Source organism: Salmo salar, chromosome ssa20 (genome assembly GCF_905237065.1).
Source record: "Salmo salar chromosome ssa20, Ssal_v3.1, whole genome shotgun sequence".
NCBI classification, from domain to species: domain Eukaryota; kingdom Metazoa; phylum Chordata; class Actinopteri; order Salmoniformes; family Salmonidae; genus Salmo; species Salmo salar.
This window is the reverse complement of record NC_059461.1, coordinates 89305967-89327154: the sequence shown is the minus strand read 5'-3', so window position 1 is coordinate 89327154 and position 21188 is coordinate 89305967. Positions and strand designations below refer to the sequence as shown.

The following is a 21188-nucleotide window of genomic DNA, read 5'->3' as shown; positions in this document are numbered from 1 at the left end:
ACCTGTTATGGCTAGGGGGCAGTATTTTCACAGCTGGATAAAAAACGTACCCGATTTAATCTGATTATTAGTCCTGCCCAGAAACTAGAATATGCATATAATTATTAGCTTTGGATAGAAAACACTCCAACGTTTCTAAAACTGTTTGAATGGTGTCTGTGAGTATAACAGAACTCATTTGGCAGGCCAAAACGTGAGAAGATTCTGTACAGGAAGTACCCTGTCTGACCATTTCTTGAACCTCTTTGCCATCTCTATCCATTACAAAGGATCTCTGCTCTAACGTGACACTTCCTACGGCTCACATGGTCTCTCAGAGCCCGGGAAAAAGCTGAATGACGTAATTCAAAGCCCTGGCTGAAACACACGAGCGCTTTTGCTAAGTGGTCTATCAGAGGACAAAGGGCTTAGGCTCGTGCACTGGCCGCTCCAGTCTTTCTGTTTTTCCCTCTATTTGCCGAAACACAGATTCCCGGTCGGGAATATTATCGCTTTTTTACGAGAAAAATGGTATAAAAATTGATTTTAAACAGCGGTTGACATGCTTCGAAGTACGGTAATGAAATATTTAGAAATCTTTTGTCACGAAATGCACCATGCGCACGACCCTTATTTACCATTCGTATAGTGTCTAGAACGCACGAACAAAACGCCGCTATTTGGACATAACGCTGGATTATTTTGGACCAAACCAACATTTGTTATTGAAGTAGAAGTCCTGGGAGTGCATTCTGATGAAGAACAGGAAAGGTAATCAAACTTTTCTAATAGTAAATCTGATATTGGTGAGTGCTAAACTTGGTGGGTGTCTAAATAGCTAGCCCTGTGATGCCGGGCTATCTACTGAGAATATTGTAAAATGTGCTTTCACCGAAAAGCTATTTTAAAATCGGACATATCGAGTGCATAGAGGAGTTCTGTATCTATAATTCTTAAAATAATTGTTATGTTTTTTGTGAACGTTTATCGTGAGTAATTTAGTAAATTCACCGGAGGTTTGCGGGGGGTATGCTAGTTCTGAACGTCACATGCTAATGTAAAAAAGCTGTTTTTTGATATAAATATGAACTTGATTGAACAAAACATGCATGCATTGTATAACATAATGTCCTAGGGTTGTCATCTGATGAAGATCATCAAAGGTTAGTGCTGCATTTAGCTGTGGTTTTGGTTTTTGTGACATTATATGCTAGCTTGAAAAATGGGTAGTCTGATTATTTCTGGCTGGGTACTCTGCTGACATAATCTAATGTTTTGCTTTCGCTGTAAAGCCTTTTTGAAATCGGACAGTGTGGTTAGATTAACGAGAGTCTTGTCTTTAAAATGCTGTAAAATAGTCATATGTTTGAAAAATGGAAGTTTTCGGATTTTAGAGGAATTTGTATTTCGCGCCACGCCCATCATTGGATATTGGAGCAGGTGTTCCGCTAGCGGAACATCTAGATGTAAGAGGTTAACACAGTGTCCAAAGAAGGGCCAGAAGTATCCAGAATGGTGTCGTCTGCGTAGAGGTGGATCAGGGAATCACCAGCAGCAAGAGAGACATTGTTGATGTATACAGAGAAAAGAGTCGGCCCGAGAATTGAGCCCTGTGGTACCCCCATAGAGACTGCCAGAGGTCCGGACAACAGGCCCTCCGATTTGACACACTGAACTCTGTCTGAGAAGTAGTTAGTGAACCAGGCGAGGCAGTCATTTGAGAAACCAAGGCTATTGAGTCTGCCAATAAGAATACGGTGATTGACAGAGTCGAAGGCCTTGGCCAGGTCGATGAATACGGCTGCACAGTACTGTCTTTTATCGATGGCGGTTATGATATCGTTTAGTACCTTGAGCATGGCTGAGGTGCACCCATGACCAGCTCGGCAACCGGATTGCAGAGCGGAGAAGGTGCGGTGGGATTCGAAAAGATTGGTAATCTGTTTGTTAACTTGGCTTTCGAAGACTTTAGAAAGACAGGGTAGGATAGATATAGGTCTGTAGCAGTTTGGGTCTAGAGTGTCACCCGCTTTGAAGAGGGGGATGACCGCGGCAGCTTTCCAATCTTTGGGAATCTCAGACGATACGAAAGAGAGGTTGAACAGGCTAGTAATAGGGGTTGCAACAATTTCGGCAGATAATTTTAGAAAGAGAGGGTCCAGATTGTCTAGCCCGGCTGATTTGTATGGGTCCAGATTTTGCCGCTCTTTCAGAACATCAGCTATCTGGATTTGGGTGAAGGAGAAATGGTGGGGGCTTTGGCGGGTTGCTGTGGAGGGTGCCGAGCAGTTGACCGGGGTAGGGGTAGCCAGGTGGAAAGCATGGCCAGCATTAGAGAAATGCTTATTGAAATTCTCAATTATAGTGGATTTATCGGTGGTAACAGTGTTTCCTAGCCTCAGAGCAGTGGGCAGCTGGGAGGAGGTGCTCTTATTCTCCATGGACTTTACAGTGTCCCAGAACTTTAGTTAATACTACAGGATGCAAATTTCTGTTTGAAAAAGCTAGCCTTAGCTTTTCTAACTTCCTGTGTATATTTGTTTCTAACTTCCCTGAAAAGTTGCATATCACAGGGGCTATTCGATACTAATGCAGAACGCCACAGGATGTTTTTGTGCTGGTCAAGGGCAGACAGGTCTGGAGTAAACCAAGGGCTATATCTATTCCTAGTTCTACATTTTCTGAGTGGGGCATGCTTATTTAAGATGGTGAGGAAGGCACTTTTAAAGAATAGCCAGGCATCATCTACTGACGGGATGAAGTCAATGTCATTCCAGGATACCCCGGCCAGGTCGAATAAGAAGGCCTGCTCACAGAAGTGTTTTAGGGAGCGTTTGACAGTGATGAGGGGAGGTCGTTTGGTCGCAGACCCATTACGGATGCAGGCAATGAGGCAGTGATCGCTGAGATCTTGATTGAAAACAGCAGAGGTGTATTTGGAGGGCGAGTTAGTTGGGATGACATCTATGAGGGTGCCCGTGTTTACGGATTTGGGGTTGTACCTGATAGGTTCATTGATAATTTGTGTGAGATTGAGGGCATCAAACTTAGATTGTAGGATGGCCGGGGTGTTAAGCATGTCCCAGTTTAGGTCACCTAGTAGCACGAGCTCAGAAGATAGATGGGGGGCAATCAATTCACATATGGTATCGAGGGCACAGCTGGGGGCAGAGGGAGGTCTATAGCAAGCGGCAACAGTGAGAGACTTGTTTCTAGAAAGGTGAATTTTTTGAAGTAGAAGCTTGAATTGTTTGGGTACAGACTTGGATAGTAATACAGAACTCTGCAGGCTATCTTTGCAGTAGATTGCAACACCGCCCCCTCCATCTTGGCGGAAAATGTTATAGTTAGCGATGGAGATTTCAGGGTTTTTGGTGGTTTTCCTAAGCCAGGATTCAGACACGGCTAAGACATCCGGGTTGGCAGAGTGTGCTAAAGCAGTGAGTAAAACACACTTAGGGAGTAGGCTTCTAATGTTAACATGCATGAAACCAAGGCTTTTATGGTTACAGAAGTCAACAAATGAGAGCACCTGGGGAGTGGGAGTGGAGCTAGGCATTGCAGGACCTGGATTAACCTCCACATCACCAGAGGAACAGAGGAGAAGTAGGATAAGGGTACGGCTAAAGGCTATACGAACTGGCCATCTAGCACGTTCGGAACAGAGAGTAAAAGGAGCAGGTTTCTGGGCACGATAGCATAGATTCAAGTGTGTGCCACAGTCACAGCAGACAGGGACCCCCCCCCCCAATGGCCGTCTACCTCTGCCCTGGTTGTGGTGTGTGTGACTGGGAGGCGTCCCTCTTGCCAGCAATTGTCGTGCCTCCTGGTTGCCTGGGGCGTGCTGGAGAGCCTGTGGCAGTGGTCTCTCTGGTCTCACAGCCAGCCGGTGGCAGTCACAGTGGCTGTGTCAGTTTGTCACGGTACAAACAGAAGCACCCTCAAAATAACACCTTAATACTGTCATATTTCATTAGATGTTTTAAATTAACATTTCTTATTAATTTTGAGTATCATTTTTAAATGCACAAGTATTGGTAGTAGAATTTACTTATTCAAAGCCCGTATATTTAGACACTTTAATATTGGCTTTTCTCTGCTTGCTTGGCCTGAACCATGCCCTGACAACATATTTCAACTTCCCGAGGACATGTTCTGCATATTATCTAACATGATTATGCACACATTCAACTTTCTTAGGAACCAGGTCATGTGCGCAAATATTGGCAGGCCAAAATGAATATGACAAGACGACAAACTGAACCACTAAAAGAGAGAGAGAGGACACACACACACACACACACACACACACACACACACACACACACACACACACACACACACACACACACACACACCTATATTAGGACACTGCAATAGCTGCAAATTATTTTTTCCTTTGGGACACATTTCACCTGAACATGACAGTGAAGTCCTAAATGAATTACACTCTGGAAACACTGCCATAAAGACTAATGTATAGACCTAAAACATGTCCTTTCAAAGCAAGCTACTCACGCTGGCTACAGCCCAGCCCTTTGTGTTGTACATAGCAGCATAAGTCAGCCCTTTCTATTGTACATTGCAGCATAAGTCAGCCCTTTCTGTTGTACATAGCAGCATAAGTCAGCCCTTTCTGTTTTACATAGCAGCATAAGTCAGCCCTTTCTGTTGTACATAGCAGCATAAGTCAGCCCTTTCTGTTGTACATAGCAGCATAAGTCAGCCCTTTCTGTTGTACATAGCAGCATAAGCGCTGACAAAGTGATTGAGATAGAAAGAAAAGGAGAAGAAGCTTTGAGATGTGGTCAACACACTGCCTATTCTGGACTCACAACTCACTTACTATGCTATATAGGCTTCCTTAATCAGAGCGTATTAATACGTATTCAGCAGACTCAACAGCCTTGGTTTCTCTAATGACTACCTCGCCTGGTTCACCAACTACTTCTCAGATAGAGTTCAGTGTGTCAAATCGGGGGGCCTGTTGTCCAGACCTCTGGCAGTCTCTATGGGGTGCCACAGGGTTCAATTCTCGGGCCGACTCTTTTCTCTGTATATATCAACAATGTCGCTCTTGCTGCTGGTGATTCCCTGATCCACCTCTACGCAGACGACACCATTCTGTATACTTCTGGCCCTTCTTTGGACACTGTGTTAACTAACCTCCAGACGAGCTTCAACGCCATACAACACTCCTTCCGTGGCCTCCAACTGCTCTTAAACGCTAGTAAAACTAAATGCATGCTCTTCAACCAATCGCTGCCCGCACCCGCCCGCCCAACTAGCATCATTACTCTGGACGGTTCTGACTTAGAATATGTGGACAACTACAAATACCTAGGTGTCTGGTTAGACTGTAAACTCTCCGTCCAGACTCATTAAACATCTCCAATCCAAAATTAAATCTAGAATCGGCTTCCTATTTCGCAACAATGCCTCCTTCACTCATGTTGCCAAACATACCCTCGTAAAACTGACTATCCTGCCGATCCTTGACTTCGGCAATGTAATTTACAAATTAGCCTCCAACACTCTACTCAGTAAACTGGATTCAGTCTATCACAGTGCCATCCGTTTTGTCACCAAAGCCCCATATACTACCCACCACTGCGACCTGTATGATCTCGTTGGCTGGTCCTCGCTACATATTCGTCGCCAAACCCACTGGCTCCAGATCATCTATAAGACTTTGCTAGGTAAAGCTCCGCCTTATCTTAGCTCACTGGTCACCATAGCTGCACCCACCTGTAGCACGTGCTCCAGCAGGTACAGTTGAGATGGAAGTTTACATACACCTTAGCCAAGTACATTTCAACTCAGTTTTCACAATTCCTGACGTTTAATCCAAGTAAAAATTCCCTGTTTTAGGTCAATTAGGATCACCACTTTATTTTAAGAAGGTGAAATGTCAAAATAATAGTAGAGAGAATTATTTATTTCAGCTTTTATTTCTTTCATCACATTCCCTGTGCATCAGAAGTTTACATACACTCAATTAGTATTTGATAGCATTGCCTTTAAATTGTTTAACTTGGGTCAAGCATTTTGGGTAGCCTTCCACAAGCTTCCCACAATAAGTTGGGTGAATTTTGGCCCATTCCTCCTGACAGAGCTGGTGTAACAGTCAGGTTTGTAGGCCTCCTTGCTCGCACATGCTTTTTCAGTTCTGCCCACAAATTTTCTTTAGGATTGAGGTCAGGAATTTGTGATGGCCACTCCAATACCTTGACTTTGTTGTCCTTAAGCCATTTTGCCACAACTTTGAAAGTATGCTTGGGGTCATTGTCCATTGGCGACCAAACTTTAACTTCCTGACAGATGTCTTGAGATATTGCTTCAATATATCCACATAATTTTCCTGCCTCATGATGCCATCTATTTTGTGAAATGCACCAGTCCATCCTGCAGCAAAGCACCCCTACAACATGATGCGGTCACCTCCGTGCTTCACGGTTGGGATGGTGATCTTCGGCTTGCAAGCCTCCCCCTTTTTCCTCCAAACATAACAATTGTCATTATGGCCAAAAGGTTTTATTTTTGTTTCATCACACCAGAGGACATTTCTCCAAAAAGTACAAATCGTTGTCCCCATGTACAATTGCAAACCATAGTCTGGCTTTTTATGGCGGTTTTGGAGCAGTGGCTTCTTCCATGCTGAGTGGCCTTTCAGGTTATGTCGATATAGGACTCGTTTTACTGTGGATATAGATACTTTTGTACCCGTTTCCTCCAGCATCTTCACAAGGTCCTTTGCTGTTGTTCTGGGATTGATTTGCACTTTTAGCACCAAAGTACGTTCATCTCTAGGAGACAGAACGCGTCTCCTTCCTGAGCGGTATGACGGCTGCGTGGTCCCATGGTGTTTATACTTGCGTACTATTGTTTGTACAGATGAACGTGGTAACTTCAGGTGTTTGGGAATTGCTCCCAAGGATGAACCAGACATGTGGAAGTCTACAATTTTTTTTCTGAGGTCTTGGCTGATTTATTTTGATTTTCCCATGATGTCAAGCAAAGAGGCACTGAGTTTGAAGGTAGGCCTTGAAATAGATCCACAGGTACACCTCCAATTGACTCAAATGATGTCAATTAGCCTATGAGAAGCTTCTAAAGCCATGCAATCATTTTCTGGAATTTCACAAGCTGTATAAAGGCACAGTCAATTTAATGTATGTAAACTTCTGACCCACTGAAATTGTGATACAGTGAATTATAAGTGAAATAATCTGTCTGTAAACAATTGCAGGAAAAATTACTTGTGTCATGCACAAAGTAGATGTCCTAACCAACTTGCCAAAACTATAGTTTGTTAACAAGAAATTTGTGGAGAAGTTGAAAAACAAGTTTTAATGACTCCAACCTAAGTGTATGTAAACTTCTGACTTCAACTGTATATTTCACTGGTCATCCCCAAAGCCAACACTTCCTTTGGCCGCCTTTCCTTCCAGTTCTCTGCTGCCAATGACTGGAAAGAATTGAAAATATACACACACATACATATACACACATTTTTTTAACTCACTGAAGTTGGAGACTTATCTCCCTCACTAACGTGAAGCATCGGCTGTCAGAGCAGCTTACCGATCGCTGCAGCTGTACACAGCCCATCTGTAAATAGCCCATCTGTAAATAGCCCATCCAACTACCTACCTACCTACCTACCTCATCCCCATATTTGTTTTAGTTTTTTCCCCCTGCTCTTTCACACACACCAGTATTTCCACTTGCACATCTATCACTCCAGTGTTAATTGCTAAATTGTAATTACTTCGCCACTATGGCCTATTTATTGTCTTACCTCCTTACTTCATTTGCACACACTGTATACAGATTTTTCTATTGTGTTATTGACTGTTCGTTTGTTTATCCCATGTGTAACTCTGTTGTTTTTGTCGCACTGCTTTACTTTATCTTGGTGAGGTTTCAGTTGTAAATGAGAAATTGTTCTCAACTGGCCTACCTGGTTAAATAAAAGGTTAAATAAAATAATAAAAAAATTAAAATAAATGATTGGATTCGCAACATTTGGATTACCAGGGAAAGGATGCCAAACATTAACAACAATGTATGACGAGATCCTGATGATGATGATGTGTATGGTAATGTATGGCCTGACTGTGTGTTAATCACAGTGACGGAGTGGCCCCTAGCCGGGCCCTGTGGTCCCACTAACCACAGTGACGAGCGGCCCCTAGCCGGGCCCTGTGGTCCCACTAACCACAGTGACGAGCGGCCCCTAGCCGGGCCCTGTGGTCCCACTAACCACAGTGACGAAGTGGCCCCTAGCCGGGCCCTGTGGTCCCACTAACCACAGTGACGAAGTGGCCCCTAGCCGGGCCCTGTGGTCCCACTAACCACAGTGACGAAGTGGCCCCTAGCCGGGCCCTGTGGTCCCACTAACCACAGTGACGAGTGGCCCCTTGCCGGGCCCTGCTGTCAGACCTAGTGATGGACATAGCTGGAGTGTCTCCTAATGCCACTGGCACAAGATTAACAGCCCTGACCGGAGTCTACTGCCTGATGGACCCAAACACTACCACTACACTCCTTAGTTAAACACTCAACACACAGCACACCCACACAGCCTTTTTGAGCAGCTAGGTATAAAATGTCCCACTTTCTCTGAAATCACACGTTGTTGTGGGAAGCAGACATGTAAAAATAAAACTAGCGAAGGACGGGGTTGCAGCACCACTCAGTATAATAGGAGCTCCTCCATTGAACCTCTCTGTCTACTACCATCGTACAGCTGAGGCCCTTTAAAATCTCAGAGTGAATCTGACTTGCTGCTGTCTCGCTGGTAAAAAAGTCAAATATAAAAATGTCTGCCTTCCTGCCTGTCTGAACACTATAGCTATGTCCCAAATGGCACCCTATTCCCTATGGGTCCTGGTCAAAAGTAGTACACTATAACAAGGGAATATGGTGCCATTTAGGATGCAGACTGTGCCTATCTATAGACTCTGCTGGGAAGACGTGACGTTTTAAATCCTCCTGTAGTAAGCCAGCACAACCTTCTACTAGCCTATTGATTAACAATCAAGCAGGAGAGACCAAGTGCCCTTTTCAATCCAAGTCAATACCCAGGTTTCCTGGGCCAGCTGTTTTCAATCCAAGTCAATACCCAGGTTTCCTGGGCCAGCTGTTTTCAATCCAAGTCAATACCCAGGTTTCCTGGGCCAGTTGTTTTCAATCCAAGTCAATACCCAGGTTACCTGGGCCAGCTGTTTTCAATCCAAGTCAATACCCAGGTTTCCTGGGCCAGCTGGAGAGCATGTTGGTATTAACACGTTTTATTTTTAGACTTTTAAAAGCTGCAATATGTAAAGAAAAACTAAAAAACTAATTCACAGCAGTTTATTTGGTACAATGATTATCTAGACTATACATTGCTTGTTTTGCCACAAACTGAAATTTGGAGCACTATTCACATTTTTTGCAACCAGGAAATGGCAGAGCGATTTCTGCATATTGCACTTTTAACTTTGATTACTTGCTGCTGAGTATGTTGAGCTAAACATGTATTTTTTGCAGATCTAAAAAGGTCTTTGATTGAATGTCGCCAAGACTGTTTCCATGGAATGACACACACCAAGCCCTAAGGGTTGGGTTACTATTGTGAACACAGGCCAAAGATTTTATTTCACTTCCTCAAACAATGTCCACCGCAGAACAGGCCTACGTCAGTCAGCCTTGATGACCCAGTCACTGACTTTGTCACACACACACACACACACACACACACACACACACACACACACACACACACACACACACACACACACACACACACACACACACACACACACACACAATTAGTGTTTAGTCACTGATAAAGTCAGTCAGGTAGCATCTGTGTGTTTGCGTGTGCATTAGTGCGTGTTTGCGTGTGCGTGCGTTTGGGTGCGCGTGCTTTCGTGCGTGTTTGCGCACGTGTGTAATTGGGAATAGTCCTTTGACAGTATGGGTAGTTCCTCCTACAGCCTAACTGGACAGAAACCAGAGCAGGAAGAGAGAGCCTCTGATTGGAAAGTGGAACTAGAAATATTTAACAACCAACTGGGGAAAAGCATTAAACAAGCTAGCTACAGTATGAACTGGAATAGTCTAAAACGACTTTATATCACGAGTCACTGAGGTCACCCTAACACAGCTACAATGGGCAGCATCCCAAACGGCACCCTATTCCCTATATAGTGAACTACTGTATAGGGAATAGGGTGCCATTTGGGATGCACACAAATGACTGAGGGTCAATCTCAATAGACTGAAAGCATGACCACTCCGAGTTGAAGAAGCCTCAATGAATGGATCTAGGACCCAATGTCATCTAATGTCAACCCAATGTTATGTCATGTCATCTCATGCCAATGTAATGTCATGCAGATGCTTGTAAAGGAAACACAGGGGACATGTTGATGCCCATGTCTAAGGGATATGATCCATCTCTGTCTTTCTAATGAGCTCATTCTTTCTTTAGGCCATTTAAATAGAGAATAGGGTGCCATTTATAGGGAATAGGGCGCCATTTCATAGGGCGCCATTTCATAGGGAATAGGGTGCCTATTTAATAGGGAATAGGGCGCCATTTATAGGGAATAGGGCGCCATTTCATAGGGTGCCATTTCATAGGGAATAGGGTGCCCATTTATAGGGAATAGGGCGCCATTTATAGGGAATAGGGTGCCATTTCATAGGGAATAGGGTGCCCATTTATAGGGAATAGGGCGCCATTTATAGGGAATAGGGTGCCATTTCATAGGGAATAGGGTGCCCATTTATAGGGACTAGGGCGCCATTTATAGGGAATAGGGCGCCATTTCATAGGGAACAGGGTGCCATTTCATAGGGAACAGGGTGCCATTTCATAGGGAACAGGGTGCCATTTCATAGGGAAGAGGGTGCCATTTCATAGATAATAGGGTGCCATTTCATAGGGAAGAGGGTGCCATTTCATAGGGAAGAGGGTGCCATTTCATAGGGAACAGGGTGCCATTTCATAGGGAACAGGGTGCCATTTCATAGGGAAGAGGGTGCCATTTCATAGGGAAGAGGGTGCCATTTCATAGGGAAGAGGGTGCCATTTCAGAGGGAAGAGGGTGCCATTTCATAGGGAACAGGGTGCCATTTCATAGATAATAGGGTGCCATTTCATAAATAATAGGGTTCCAGTTAATAGATAATAGGGTTCCATTTATAGGGAATAGGGTTCCATTTGGAACACAACCCCAGACTCCTGGTTTAGTAACCCTTATTACAGGGGGACTCAAATTCCACAGACAGCACTTCTGGTTTCCATCATTCCCCTCTAAATCAAATCAAAGTTTATTTGTCACAGGCTCTAACCAACAGAGCAAAAAGGGTATTAGGTGAACAATAGGCAAGTAAATAAATAAAAACAACAGTGAAAAAGACAGTGAAAAAAACCCAGCAGCGAGGCTATATACACACACACACCGGTTAGTCGTGCTGATTGCGGTAGTATGTACGTGTAAATATGGTTACGGTGTGTCTATGTTCTGGGTTGTACCTCTGCAACCTTCGGAGGGACTCCGTCTCCCAGTACTTCTCTGTAGAAGCACTGTTGGGCCATGTAGTAGGACAGGCCGCTGGTCCTCTTAAAGGCATCCTTCAGCCGCTTCAACTCCACATCAGTTACTACAGAGAGCGGGAAGGAGAGAGAGCAGGGGAGAGGGGAAGAGAAAATTAAAGAGGGTCAACTAACATCAGGCTAAAGACAAAGGTGTCCTGAGCCAATTAACATCAGGCTAAAGACAAAGGTGTCCTGATCCAATTAACATCAGGCTAAAGGCAAAGGTGTCCTGAGCCAATTAACATCAGGCTAAAGACAAAGGTGTCCTGAGCCAATTAACATCAGGCTAAAGACAAAGGTGTCCTGAGCCAATTAACATCAGGCTAAAGACAAAGGTGTCCTGAGCCAATTAACATCAGGCTAAAGACAAAGGTGTCCTGAGCCAATTAACATCAGGCTAAAGACAAAGGTGTCCTGATCCAACTAACATCAGGCTAAAGACAAAGGTGTCCTGAGCCAATTAACATCAGGCTAAAGACAAAGGTGTCCTGATCCAACTAACATCAGGCTAAAGACAAAGGTGTCCTGATCCAACTAACATCAGGCTAAAGACAAAGGTGTCCTGATCCAATTAACATCAGGCTAAAGACAAAGGTGTCCTGATCCAATTAACATCAGGCTAAAGACAAAGGTGTCCTGAGCCAATTAACATCAGGCTAAAGACAAATGTGTCCTGAGCCAATTAACATCAGGCTAAAGACAAAGGTGTCCTGAGCCAATTAACATCAGGCTAAAGACAAAGGTGTCCTGAGCCAATTAACATCAGGCTAAAGGCAAAGGTGTCCTGAGCCAATTAACATCAGGCTAAAGACAAAGGTGTCTTAAACTAAAGGGGAATTTGGGGAGAGTAAGTTGATCGTATTGGTGTCACGGGCAGCATCCCAAATGGTTCCCCATTCCCTAGTGCACGACAGTTGACCAAAGTCCTAGGGAATAGGGTGCCATTTGGGATGTAGATTCTGTCTACAGGCAACTTTTGCCCAGAGCAGCCAGCAGCAGAGTCCAGGTCTGCTGAGCCCAGAGCAGCCAGCAGCATAGTCCAGGTCTGCTGAGCCCAGTCAGCCAGCAGCACAGTCCAGGTCTGCTGAGCCCAGAGCAGCCAGCAGCACAGTCCAGGTCTGCTGAGCCCAGAGCAGCCAGCAGCACAGTCCAGGTCTGCTGAGCCCAGAGCAGCCAGCAGCACAGTCCAGGTCTGCTGAGCCCAGTCAGCCAGCAGCACAGTCCAGGTCTGCTGAGCCCAGAGCAGCCAGCAGCGCAGTCCAGGTCTGCTGAGCCCAGTCAGCCAGCAGCGCAGTCCAGGTCTGCTGAGCCCAGTCAGCCAGCTGTGCAGTCCAGGTCTGCTGAGCCCAGTCAGCCAGCAGCACAGTCCAGGTCTGCTGAGCCCAGTCAGCCAGCAGCAACACTGACACTGCAGGTCATCAATACTTCTCCTGCCTGCTAGGTTGTTACGACAGAGTTATGACTGCAGGGGCAGCGGCACTCAGTGCTCTCACACACACACACACACACACACACACACACACACACCAAGGTTTCCGTTAGGACAACGTGACCTGCAAGATTTTTAATTTACCGGATATTTGAGAAATGTACATGACATCCCAAATTGGGTGCATAAAGCATTAGGTCTAACATGGTGCTCCAAATCACATGACTGTCATTCATTTGAACACAAATTAATATTAGCCTGTAATGTTGTAATAAAATAAAGTAGAACGATGTTCATATACCATCATGACAGGTTTTATTGAAAAGCAAAACATTGGCAGTTTTATCTTCATCCCTGCTATAAATCATAAATTAACATAATTTAAAGAAAAAAATTAAAACATTTTTTTACCTAGAACAAGTCGCCTACACAGTAATAAAACACATATTTGTATAATATAATTAGCGAACGACCTATCCTAAAGGCTATTTGTATAAACATTTTAATTAATGAATAACAAAAACAGCAGTTTTCAAATACAAATCTAGGCCTCTCTAATGTAATTTAGCCGAGGCATGAACATTTTAATTAGGCCTAATAAATAACACAATATGGCTGTCTACAAACACCTGGGCCAGCCGGTCACGGCTAGAAGGGATCCAGCCAGGGGCGGCAGGTAGCCTAGTGGTTAGATTGAATCCCCGAGCTGACAAGGTAAAAATCTGTCGTTCTACCCCTGAACAAGGCAGTTAACCCACTGTTCCCTGGTAGACCGTCATTGTAAATAACAATTTGTTCTTAACTGACTTGGTTAAATAAAAAGGTACAAAAAAGAGATCCAGTCAAACACCAGGGGTGGCCGGTCATGGCTAGAAGGGATACAGCTTTTGTAAAATTAATGTAAAATTTGACTTTAGATGGAATTAAAGTAACAGGTTAAGAAAAGGGGGAGGTTAGGGTTAGCTATAATGCTAAAAAAAATATATATAACTTTTGACGTTAATTTGACAAAAGATGGATCCCTTCTAGCCATGACCAGGCCGGCCTGCCCGCCCCACTCCCGCTGTGATTCAGCACCACAGCAGTGGGAAGAGGACGGCCACACAATGAAGAAATTATAAAACTCGTGGTTGGACAATCAAATTCGATAAGTAAATAAAACAAAATTCATTGAGGCTGGTTCATTGAGACAAGGATTCTTTTTTACAATGCTCCTGTGAAACAAGGCCTGGGCCAATGCATTTAATGAAAACACTGGTTTCCAAAGATCAAAATATTTCACTATTTTTACCGTTATACTGGATGATGATCGTAGATTTGATGTTTATTGTAATTTGAACTAATTGTGGTGGGGTCATGACTCCTTTCATGTGTGGTATACGTGGCTTATTGATGACCGCGCGGTTTCCTACTGTAGACAGGTGTGTGTGTAACATTGAGGTACTCCTTATTGATGACCGTGTGGTTTCCTACTGTAGACAGGTGTGTGTAACATTGAGGTACTCCTTATTGATGACCGTGTGGTTTCCTACTGTAGACAGGTGTGTGTAACATTGAGGTACTCCTTATTGATGACCGTGTGGTTTCCTACTGTAGACAGGTGTGTGTAACATTGAGGCACTCCTTATTGATGACCGTGTGGTTTCCTACTGTAGACAGATGTGTGTAACATTGAGGTACTCCTTATTGATGACCGCGCGGTTTCCTACTGTAGACAGGTGTGTGTGTAACATTGAGGTACTCCTTATTGATGACCGCGCGGTTTCCTACTGTAGACAGGTGTGTGTGTAACATTGAGGTACTCCTTATTGATGACCGTGAGGTTTCCTACTGTAGACAGCTGTGTGTAACATTGAGGTACTCCTTATTGATGACCGTGTGGTTTCCTACTGTAGACAGGTGTGACATTGAGGCACTCCTTATTGATGACCGTGTGGTTTCCTACTGTAGACAGGTGTGTGTAACATTGAGGTACTCCTTATTGATGACCGTGTGGTTTCCTACTGTAGACAGGTGTGACATTGAGGCACTCCTTATTGATGACCGTGTGGTTTCCTACTGTAGACAGGTGTGTGTAACATTGAGGTACTCCTTATTGATGACCGTGTGGTTTCCTACTGTAGACAGGTGTGACATTGAGGCACTCCTTATTGATGACCGTGTGGTTTCCTACTGTAGACAGGTGTGTGTAACATTGAGGTACTCCTTATTGATGACCGTGTGGTTTCCTACTGTAGACAGGTGTGACATTGAGGCACTCCTTATTGATGACCGCGCGGTTTCCTACTGTAGACAGGTGTGTGTGTAACATTGAGGTACTCCTTATTGATGACCGTGAGGTTTCCTACTGTAGACAGGTGTGTGTAACATTGAGGTACTCCTTATTGATGACCGTGAGGTTTCCTACTGTAGACAGGTGTGTGTAACATTGAGGTACTCCTTATTGATGACCGTGCGGTTTCCTACTGTAGACAGGTGTGTGTAACATTGAGGTACTCCTTATTGATGACCGTGAGGTTTCCTACTGTAGACAGGTGTGTGTGTAACATTGAGGTACTCCTTATTGATGACCGTGAGGTTTCCTACTGTAGACAGGTGTGTGTGTAACATTGAGGTACTCCTTATTGATGACCGCGCGGTTTCCTACTGTAGACAGGTGTGTGTGTAACATTGAGGTACTCCTTATTGATGACCGTGAGGTTTCCTACTGTAGACAGCTGTGTGTAACATTGAGGTACTCCTTATTGATGACCGTGAGGTTTCCTACTGTAGACAGGTGTGTGTAACATTGAGGTACTCCTTATTGATGACCGTGTGGTTTCCTACTGTAGACAGCTGTGTGTAACATTGAGGTACTCCTTATTGATGACCGTGTGGTTTCCTACTGTAGACAGGTGTGTGTAACATTGAGGTACTCCTTATTGATGACCGTGTGGTTTCCTACTGTAGACAGGTGTGTGTAACATTGAGGTACTCCTTATTGATGACCGTGAGGTTTCCTACTGTAGACAGGTGTGTGTGTAACATTGAGGCACTCCTTATTGATGACCGTGAGGTTTCCTACTGTAGACAGGTGTGTGTGTAACATTGAGGCACTCCTTATTGATGACCGTGTGGTTTCCTACTGTAGACAGGTGTGTGTAACATTGAGGTACTCCTTATTGATGACCGTGAGGTTTCCTACTGTAGACAGGTGTGTGTAACATTGAGGTACTCCTTATTGATGACCGTGAGGTTTCCTACTGTAGACAGGTGTGTGTAACATTGAGGTACTCCTTATTGATGACCGCGCGGTTTCCTACTGTAGACAGGTGTGTGTAACATTGAGGTACTCCTTATTGATGACCGTGTGGTTTCCTACTGTAGACAGGTGTGTGTGTAACATTGAGGTACTCCTTATTGATGACCGTGAGGTTTCCTACTGTAGACAGGTGTGTGTGTAACATTGAGGTACTCCTTATTGATGACCGTGAGGTTTCCTACTGTAGACAGGTGTGTGTAACATTGTAACTCTCCGATGTGAATAGTTGGCAACAATGTTTTGTTTCCAAGTGCATCTGAATAAAGCTCAATTGAAATGCACCAAATTGCACATGATACACATCATAACTTATCAATCCATTCCAAATCTTTATACTACACACGACACAGGGGCTGAATATGTTGCGCTTGCCTAGGACGACGGCAGAACTGCTAAAGGACTGGGCCTGACGAACACAAATCATTTGCTTCTAATTGGCCAGCTCAAAAAAAGAAGTGAGCCGCTGCTGTTGGGAAGTCAAAACTCCTTGGAACAGCTTGATGCACGTGTTTGTCCTCAAGAAGAAGGAGCCATCTTGAGGCTGTCTTTACTCTGTTGTGGAGGAAGAATCCCCTCTCTGCTGGCACACTGGAAACGGGGATAAGCAACACAATCTTCAACAATTTAGCCCAGTCGGGGTACACTTAGCTGAAGACCCTTATAAAAAGGACCACGCGTCTTTAACGTGAGTAAAACAAGAAACACTAATTTCCAAGCTGCTTGAGGATTTAATACCCTATGAAGTATATTAGCCTTCGAAGCACATTTTGATGGAAATACCAGTCATTCATTAAAAGCATTATTTTGCAATGGAATTCTTTTTTTCCCCTTCTTCTTCCTGGCAACAATTTTATTCATGTTGGGTAACTGTAGTAACCTAGTTACCAACCACCTCTCTCCACTAGCAGGTACTGTAGTAACCTAGTTACCAACCACCTCTCTCCACTAGCAGGTACTGTAGTAACCTAGTTACCAACCACCTCTCTCCACTAGCAGGTACTGTAGTAACCTAGTTACCAACCACCTCTCTCCCCTAGGAAGGTACTGTAGTAACCTAGTTACCAACCACCTCTCTCCACTAGCAGGTACTGTAGTAACCTAGTTACCAACCACCTCTCTCCACTAGCAGGTACTGTAGTAACCTAGTTACCAACCACCTCTCTCCCCTAGGAAGGTACTGTAGTAACCTAGTTACCAACCACCTCTCTCCCCTAGGAAGGTACTGTAGTAACCTAGTTACCAACCACCTCTCTCCCCTAGGAAGGTACTGTAGTAACCTAGTTACCAACCACCTCTCTCCACTAGCAGGTACTGTAGTAACCTAGTTACCAACCACCTCTCTCCCCTAGGAAGGTACTGTAGTAACCTAGTTACCAACCACCTCTCTCCACTAGCAGGTACTGTAGTAACCTAGTTACCAACCACCTCTCTCCCCTAGGAAGGTACTGTAGTAACCTAGTTACCAACCACCTCTCTCCACTAGCAGGTACTGTAGTAACCTAGTTACCAACCACCTCTCTCCCCTAGGAAGGTACTGTAGTAACCTAGTTACCAACCACCTCTCTCCACTAGCAGGTACTGTAGTAACCTAGTTACCAACCACCTCTCTCCCCTAGGAAGGTACTGTAGTAACCTAGTTACCAACCACCTCTCTCCACTAGCAGGTACTGTAGTAACCTAGTTACCAACCACCTCTCTCCCCTAGGAAGGTACTGTAGTAACCTAGTTACCAACCACCTCTCTCCGCTAGGAAGGTACTGTAGTAACCTAGTTACCAACCACCTCTCTCCCCTAGGAAGGTACTGTAGTAACCTAGTTACCAACCACCTCTCTCCGCTAGGAAGGTACTGTAGTAACCTAGTTACCAACCACCTCTCTCCCCTAGGAAGGTACTGTAGTAACCTAGTTACCAACCACCTCTCTCCACTAGCAGGTACTGTAGTAACCTAGTTACCAACCACCTCTCTCCGCTAGGAAGGTACTGTAGTAACCTAGTTACCAACCACCTCTCTCCCCTAGGAAGGTACTGTAGTAACCTAGTTACCAACCACCTCTCTCCACTAGCAGGTACTGTAGTAACCTAGTTACCAACCACCTCTCTCCACTAGCAGGTACTGTAGTAACCTAGTTACCAACCACCTCTCTCCCCTAGGAAGGTACTGTAGTAACCTAGTTACCAACCACCTCTCTCCCCTAGGAAGGTACTGTAGTAACCTAGTTACCAACCACCTCTCTCCACTAGCAGGTACTGTAGTAACCTAGTTACCAACCACCTCTCTCCCCTAGGAAGGTACTGTAGTAACCTAGTTACCAACCACCTCTCTCCGCTAGGAAGGTACTGTAGTAACCTAGTTACCAACCACCTCTCTCCCCTAGGAAGGTACTGTAGTAACCTAGTTACCAACCACCTCTCTCCCCTAGGAAGGTACTGTAGTAACCTAGTTACCAACCACCTCTCTCCCCTAGGAAGGTACTGTAGTAACCTAGTTACCAACCACCTCTCTCCCCTAGGAAGGTACTGTAGTAACCTAGTTACCAACCACCTCTCTCCCCTAGGAAGGTACTGTAGTAACCTAGTTACCAACCATCTCTCTCCCCTAGGAAGGTACTGTAGTAACCTAGTTACCAACCACCTCTCTCCCCTAGGAAGGTACTGTAGTAACCTAGTTACCAACCACCTCTCTCCACTAGCAGGTACTGTAGTAACCTAGTTACCAACCACCTCTCTCCACTAGGAAGGTACTGTAGTAACCTAGTTACCAACCACCTCTCTCCGCTAGGAAGGTACTGTAGTAACCTAGTTACCAACCACCTCTCTCCGCTAGGAAGGTACTGTAGTAACCTAGTTACCAACCACCTCTCTCCACTAGCAGGTACTGTAGTAACCTAGTTACCAACCACCTCTCTCCCCTAGGAAGGTACTGTAGTAACCTAGTTACCAACCACCTCTCTCCCCTAGGAAGGTACTGTAGTAACCTAGTTACCAACCACCTCTCTCCCCTAGGAAGGTACTGTAGTAACCTAGTTACCAACCACCTCTCTCCCCTAGGAAGGTACTGTAGTAACCTAGTTACCAACCACCTCTCTCCACTAGCAGGTACTGTAGTAACCTAGTTACCAACCACCTCTCTCCACTAGCAGGTACTGTAGTAACCTAGTTACCAACCACCTCTCTCCACTAGCAGGTACTGTAGTAACCTAGTTACCAACCACCTCTCTCCCCTAGCAGGTACTGTAGTAACCTAGTTACCAACCACCTCTCTCCACTAGCAGGTACTGTAGTAACCTAGTTACCAACCACCTCTCTCCCCTAGCAGGTACTGTAGTAACCTAGTTACCAACCACCTCTCTCCCCTAGGAAGGTACTGTAGTAACCTAGTTACCAACCACCTTTCTCCCTGCTTCAGTTCCTATCCCTGCTCATAGAACAGTCCATTATAAAACACATTAGCCTGTCACACCATCAGTGGGGTTAAACCCCCACTCACACCGGGTCAAGGCTGTGTGTGTGTGTGTGTCTCTCCAAAGGCTACAGTGCTGTGGCCGCATCCACAGAGCGTCTCGGTCTACATCAGCACTCTTACTTCGAGACGTTCTGTGGATACCGGCCCCGACGCACACAGAGCTCTGCTGTGCTTTGTGGATACAGGCCCCGACGCACACAGAGCTCTGCTGTGCTTTGTGGATACAGGCCCCGACGCACACAGAGCTCTGCTGTGCTTTGTGGATACAGGCCCCGACGCACACAGAGCTCTGCTGTGCTTTGTGGATACAGGCCCTGACGCACACAGAGCTGGTGATGCCTAGCAACACAGACTGATTGTTTATGCTAGAAATACAAGAAGGTGCCTCCACCTAGTCAGAAAGTGTTTCTGTGAATTGTACGTGTTTGCAGCTGCAACACCCAGTGTGGTGATATATATATATATTTTTTTTTACACATTTATTTAACTAGGTAAGTCAGTTAAGAACAAATTCTTATTTATAATGACGGCCTACCAGGGAACAGTGGGTTAACTGCCTTGTTCAGGGGCAGAACGACAGATTTTTACCTTGTCAGCTCGGGGATCCGAAATTGCAACCTTTCGGTTACTAGTCCAACGCTCTAACCACTAGGCTACCTGCCTCTAACCGCTAGGCTACCTGCCTCTAACCGCTAGGCTACCTGCCTCTAACCGCTAGGCCACCTGCCTCTAACCGCTAGGCCACCTGCCTCTAACCGCTAGGCCACCTGCCTCTAACCGCTAGGCCACCTGCCTCTAACCGCTAGGCCACCTGCCTCTAACCGCTAGGCCACCTGCCTCTAACCGCTAGGCCACCTGCCTCTAACCGCTAGGCCACCTGCCTCTAACCGCTAGGCCACCTGCCTCTAACCACTAGGCCACCTGCCTCTAACCACTAGGCCACCTGCCTCTAACCACTAGGCCACCTGCCTCTAACCACTAGGCCACCTGCCTCTAACCACTAGGCCACCTGCCTCTAACCACTAGGCCACCTGCCTCTAACCACTAGGCTACCCTGCCACCCCTGAAAAAATCTAGTTGGAGCTTTTCTCGGCGTCCACCAGGATTATTGTACCAGACAGTTCCAGTATTAAAGCCCACAGCAGGGTGGTGTTCCAGTATGAAAGCCCACAGCAGGGTTGTGTTCCAGTATTAAAGCCTACAGCAGGGTGGTGTTCCAGTATGAAAGCCTACAGCAGGGTTGTGTTCCAGTATGAAAGCCTACAGCAGGGTTGTGTTCCAGTATGAAAGCCCACAGCAGGGTGGTGTTCCAGTATGAAAGCCTACAGCAGGGTTGTGTTCCAGTATGAAAGCCTACAGCAGGGTGGTGTTCCAGTATGAAAGCCTACAGCAGGGTTGTGTTCCAGTATGAAAGCCTAC

General features: G+C 45.3%; 1 protein-coding gene across 2 annotated transcripts in view; it reads right to left on the bottom strand.

Annotated features, from left to right (window-relative positions):
* The window catches only part of usp32 (ubiquitin specific peptidase 32), a 95482-nt gene that overhangs the window by 56832 nt on the left and 17462 nt on the right, over nucleotides 1-21188 (bottom strand). For both annotated transcript variants that reach the window (XM_014163631.2, XM_014163633.2), the window contains exon 2: nucleotides 11513-11640. In XM_014163631.2, coding sequence (XP_014019106.2) covers nucleotides 11513-11640 — 128 coding nt within the window. The remainder of the gene's footprint in view (nucleotides 1-11512; nucleotides 11641-21188) is intronic.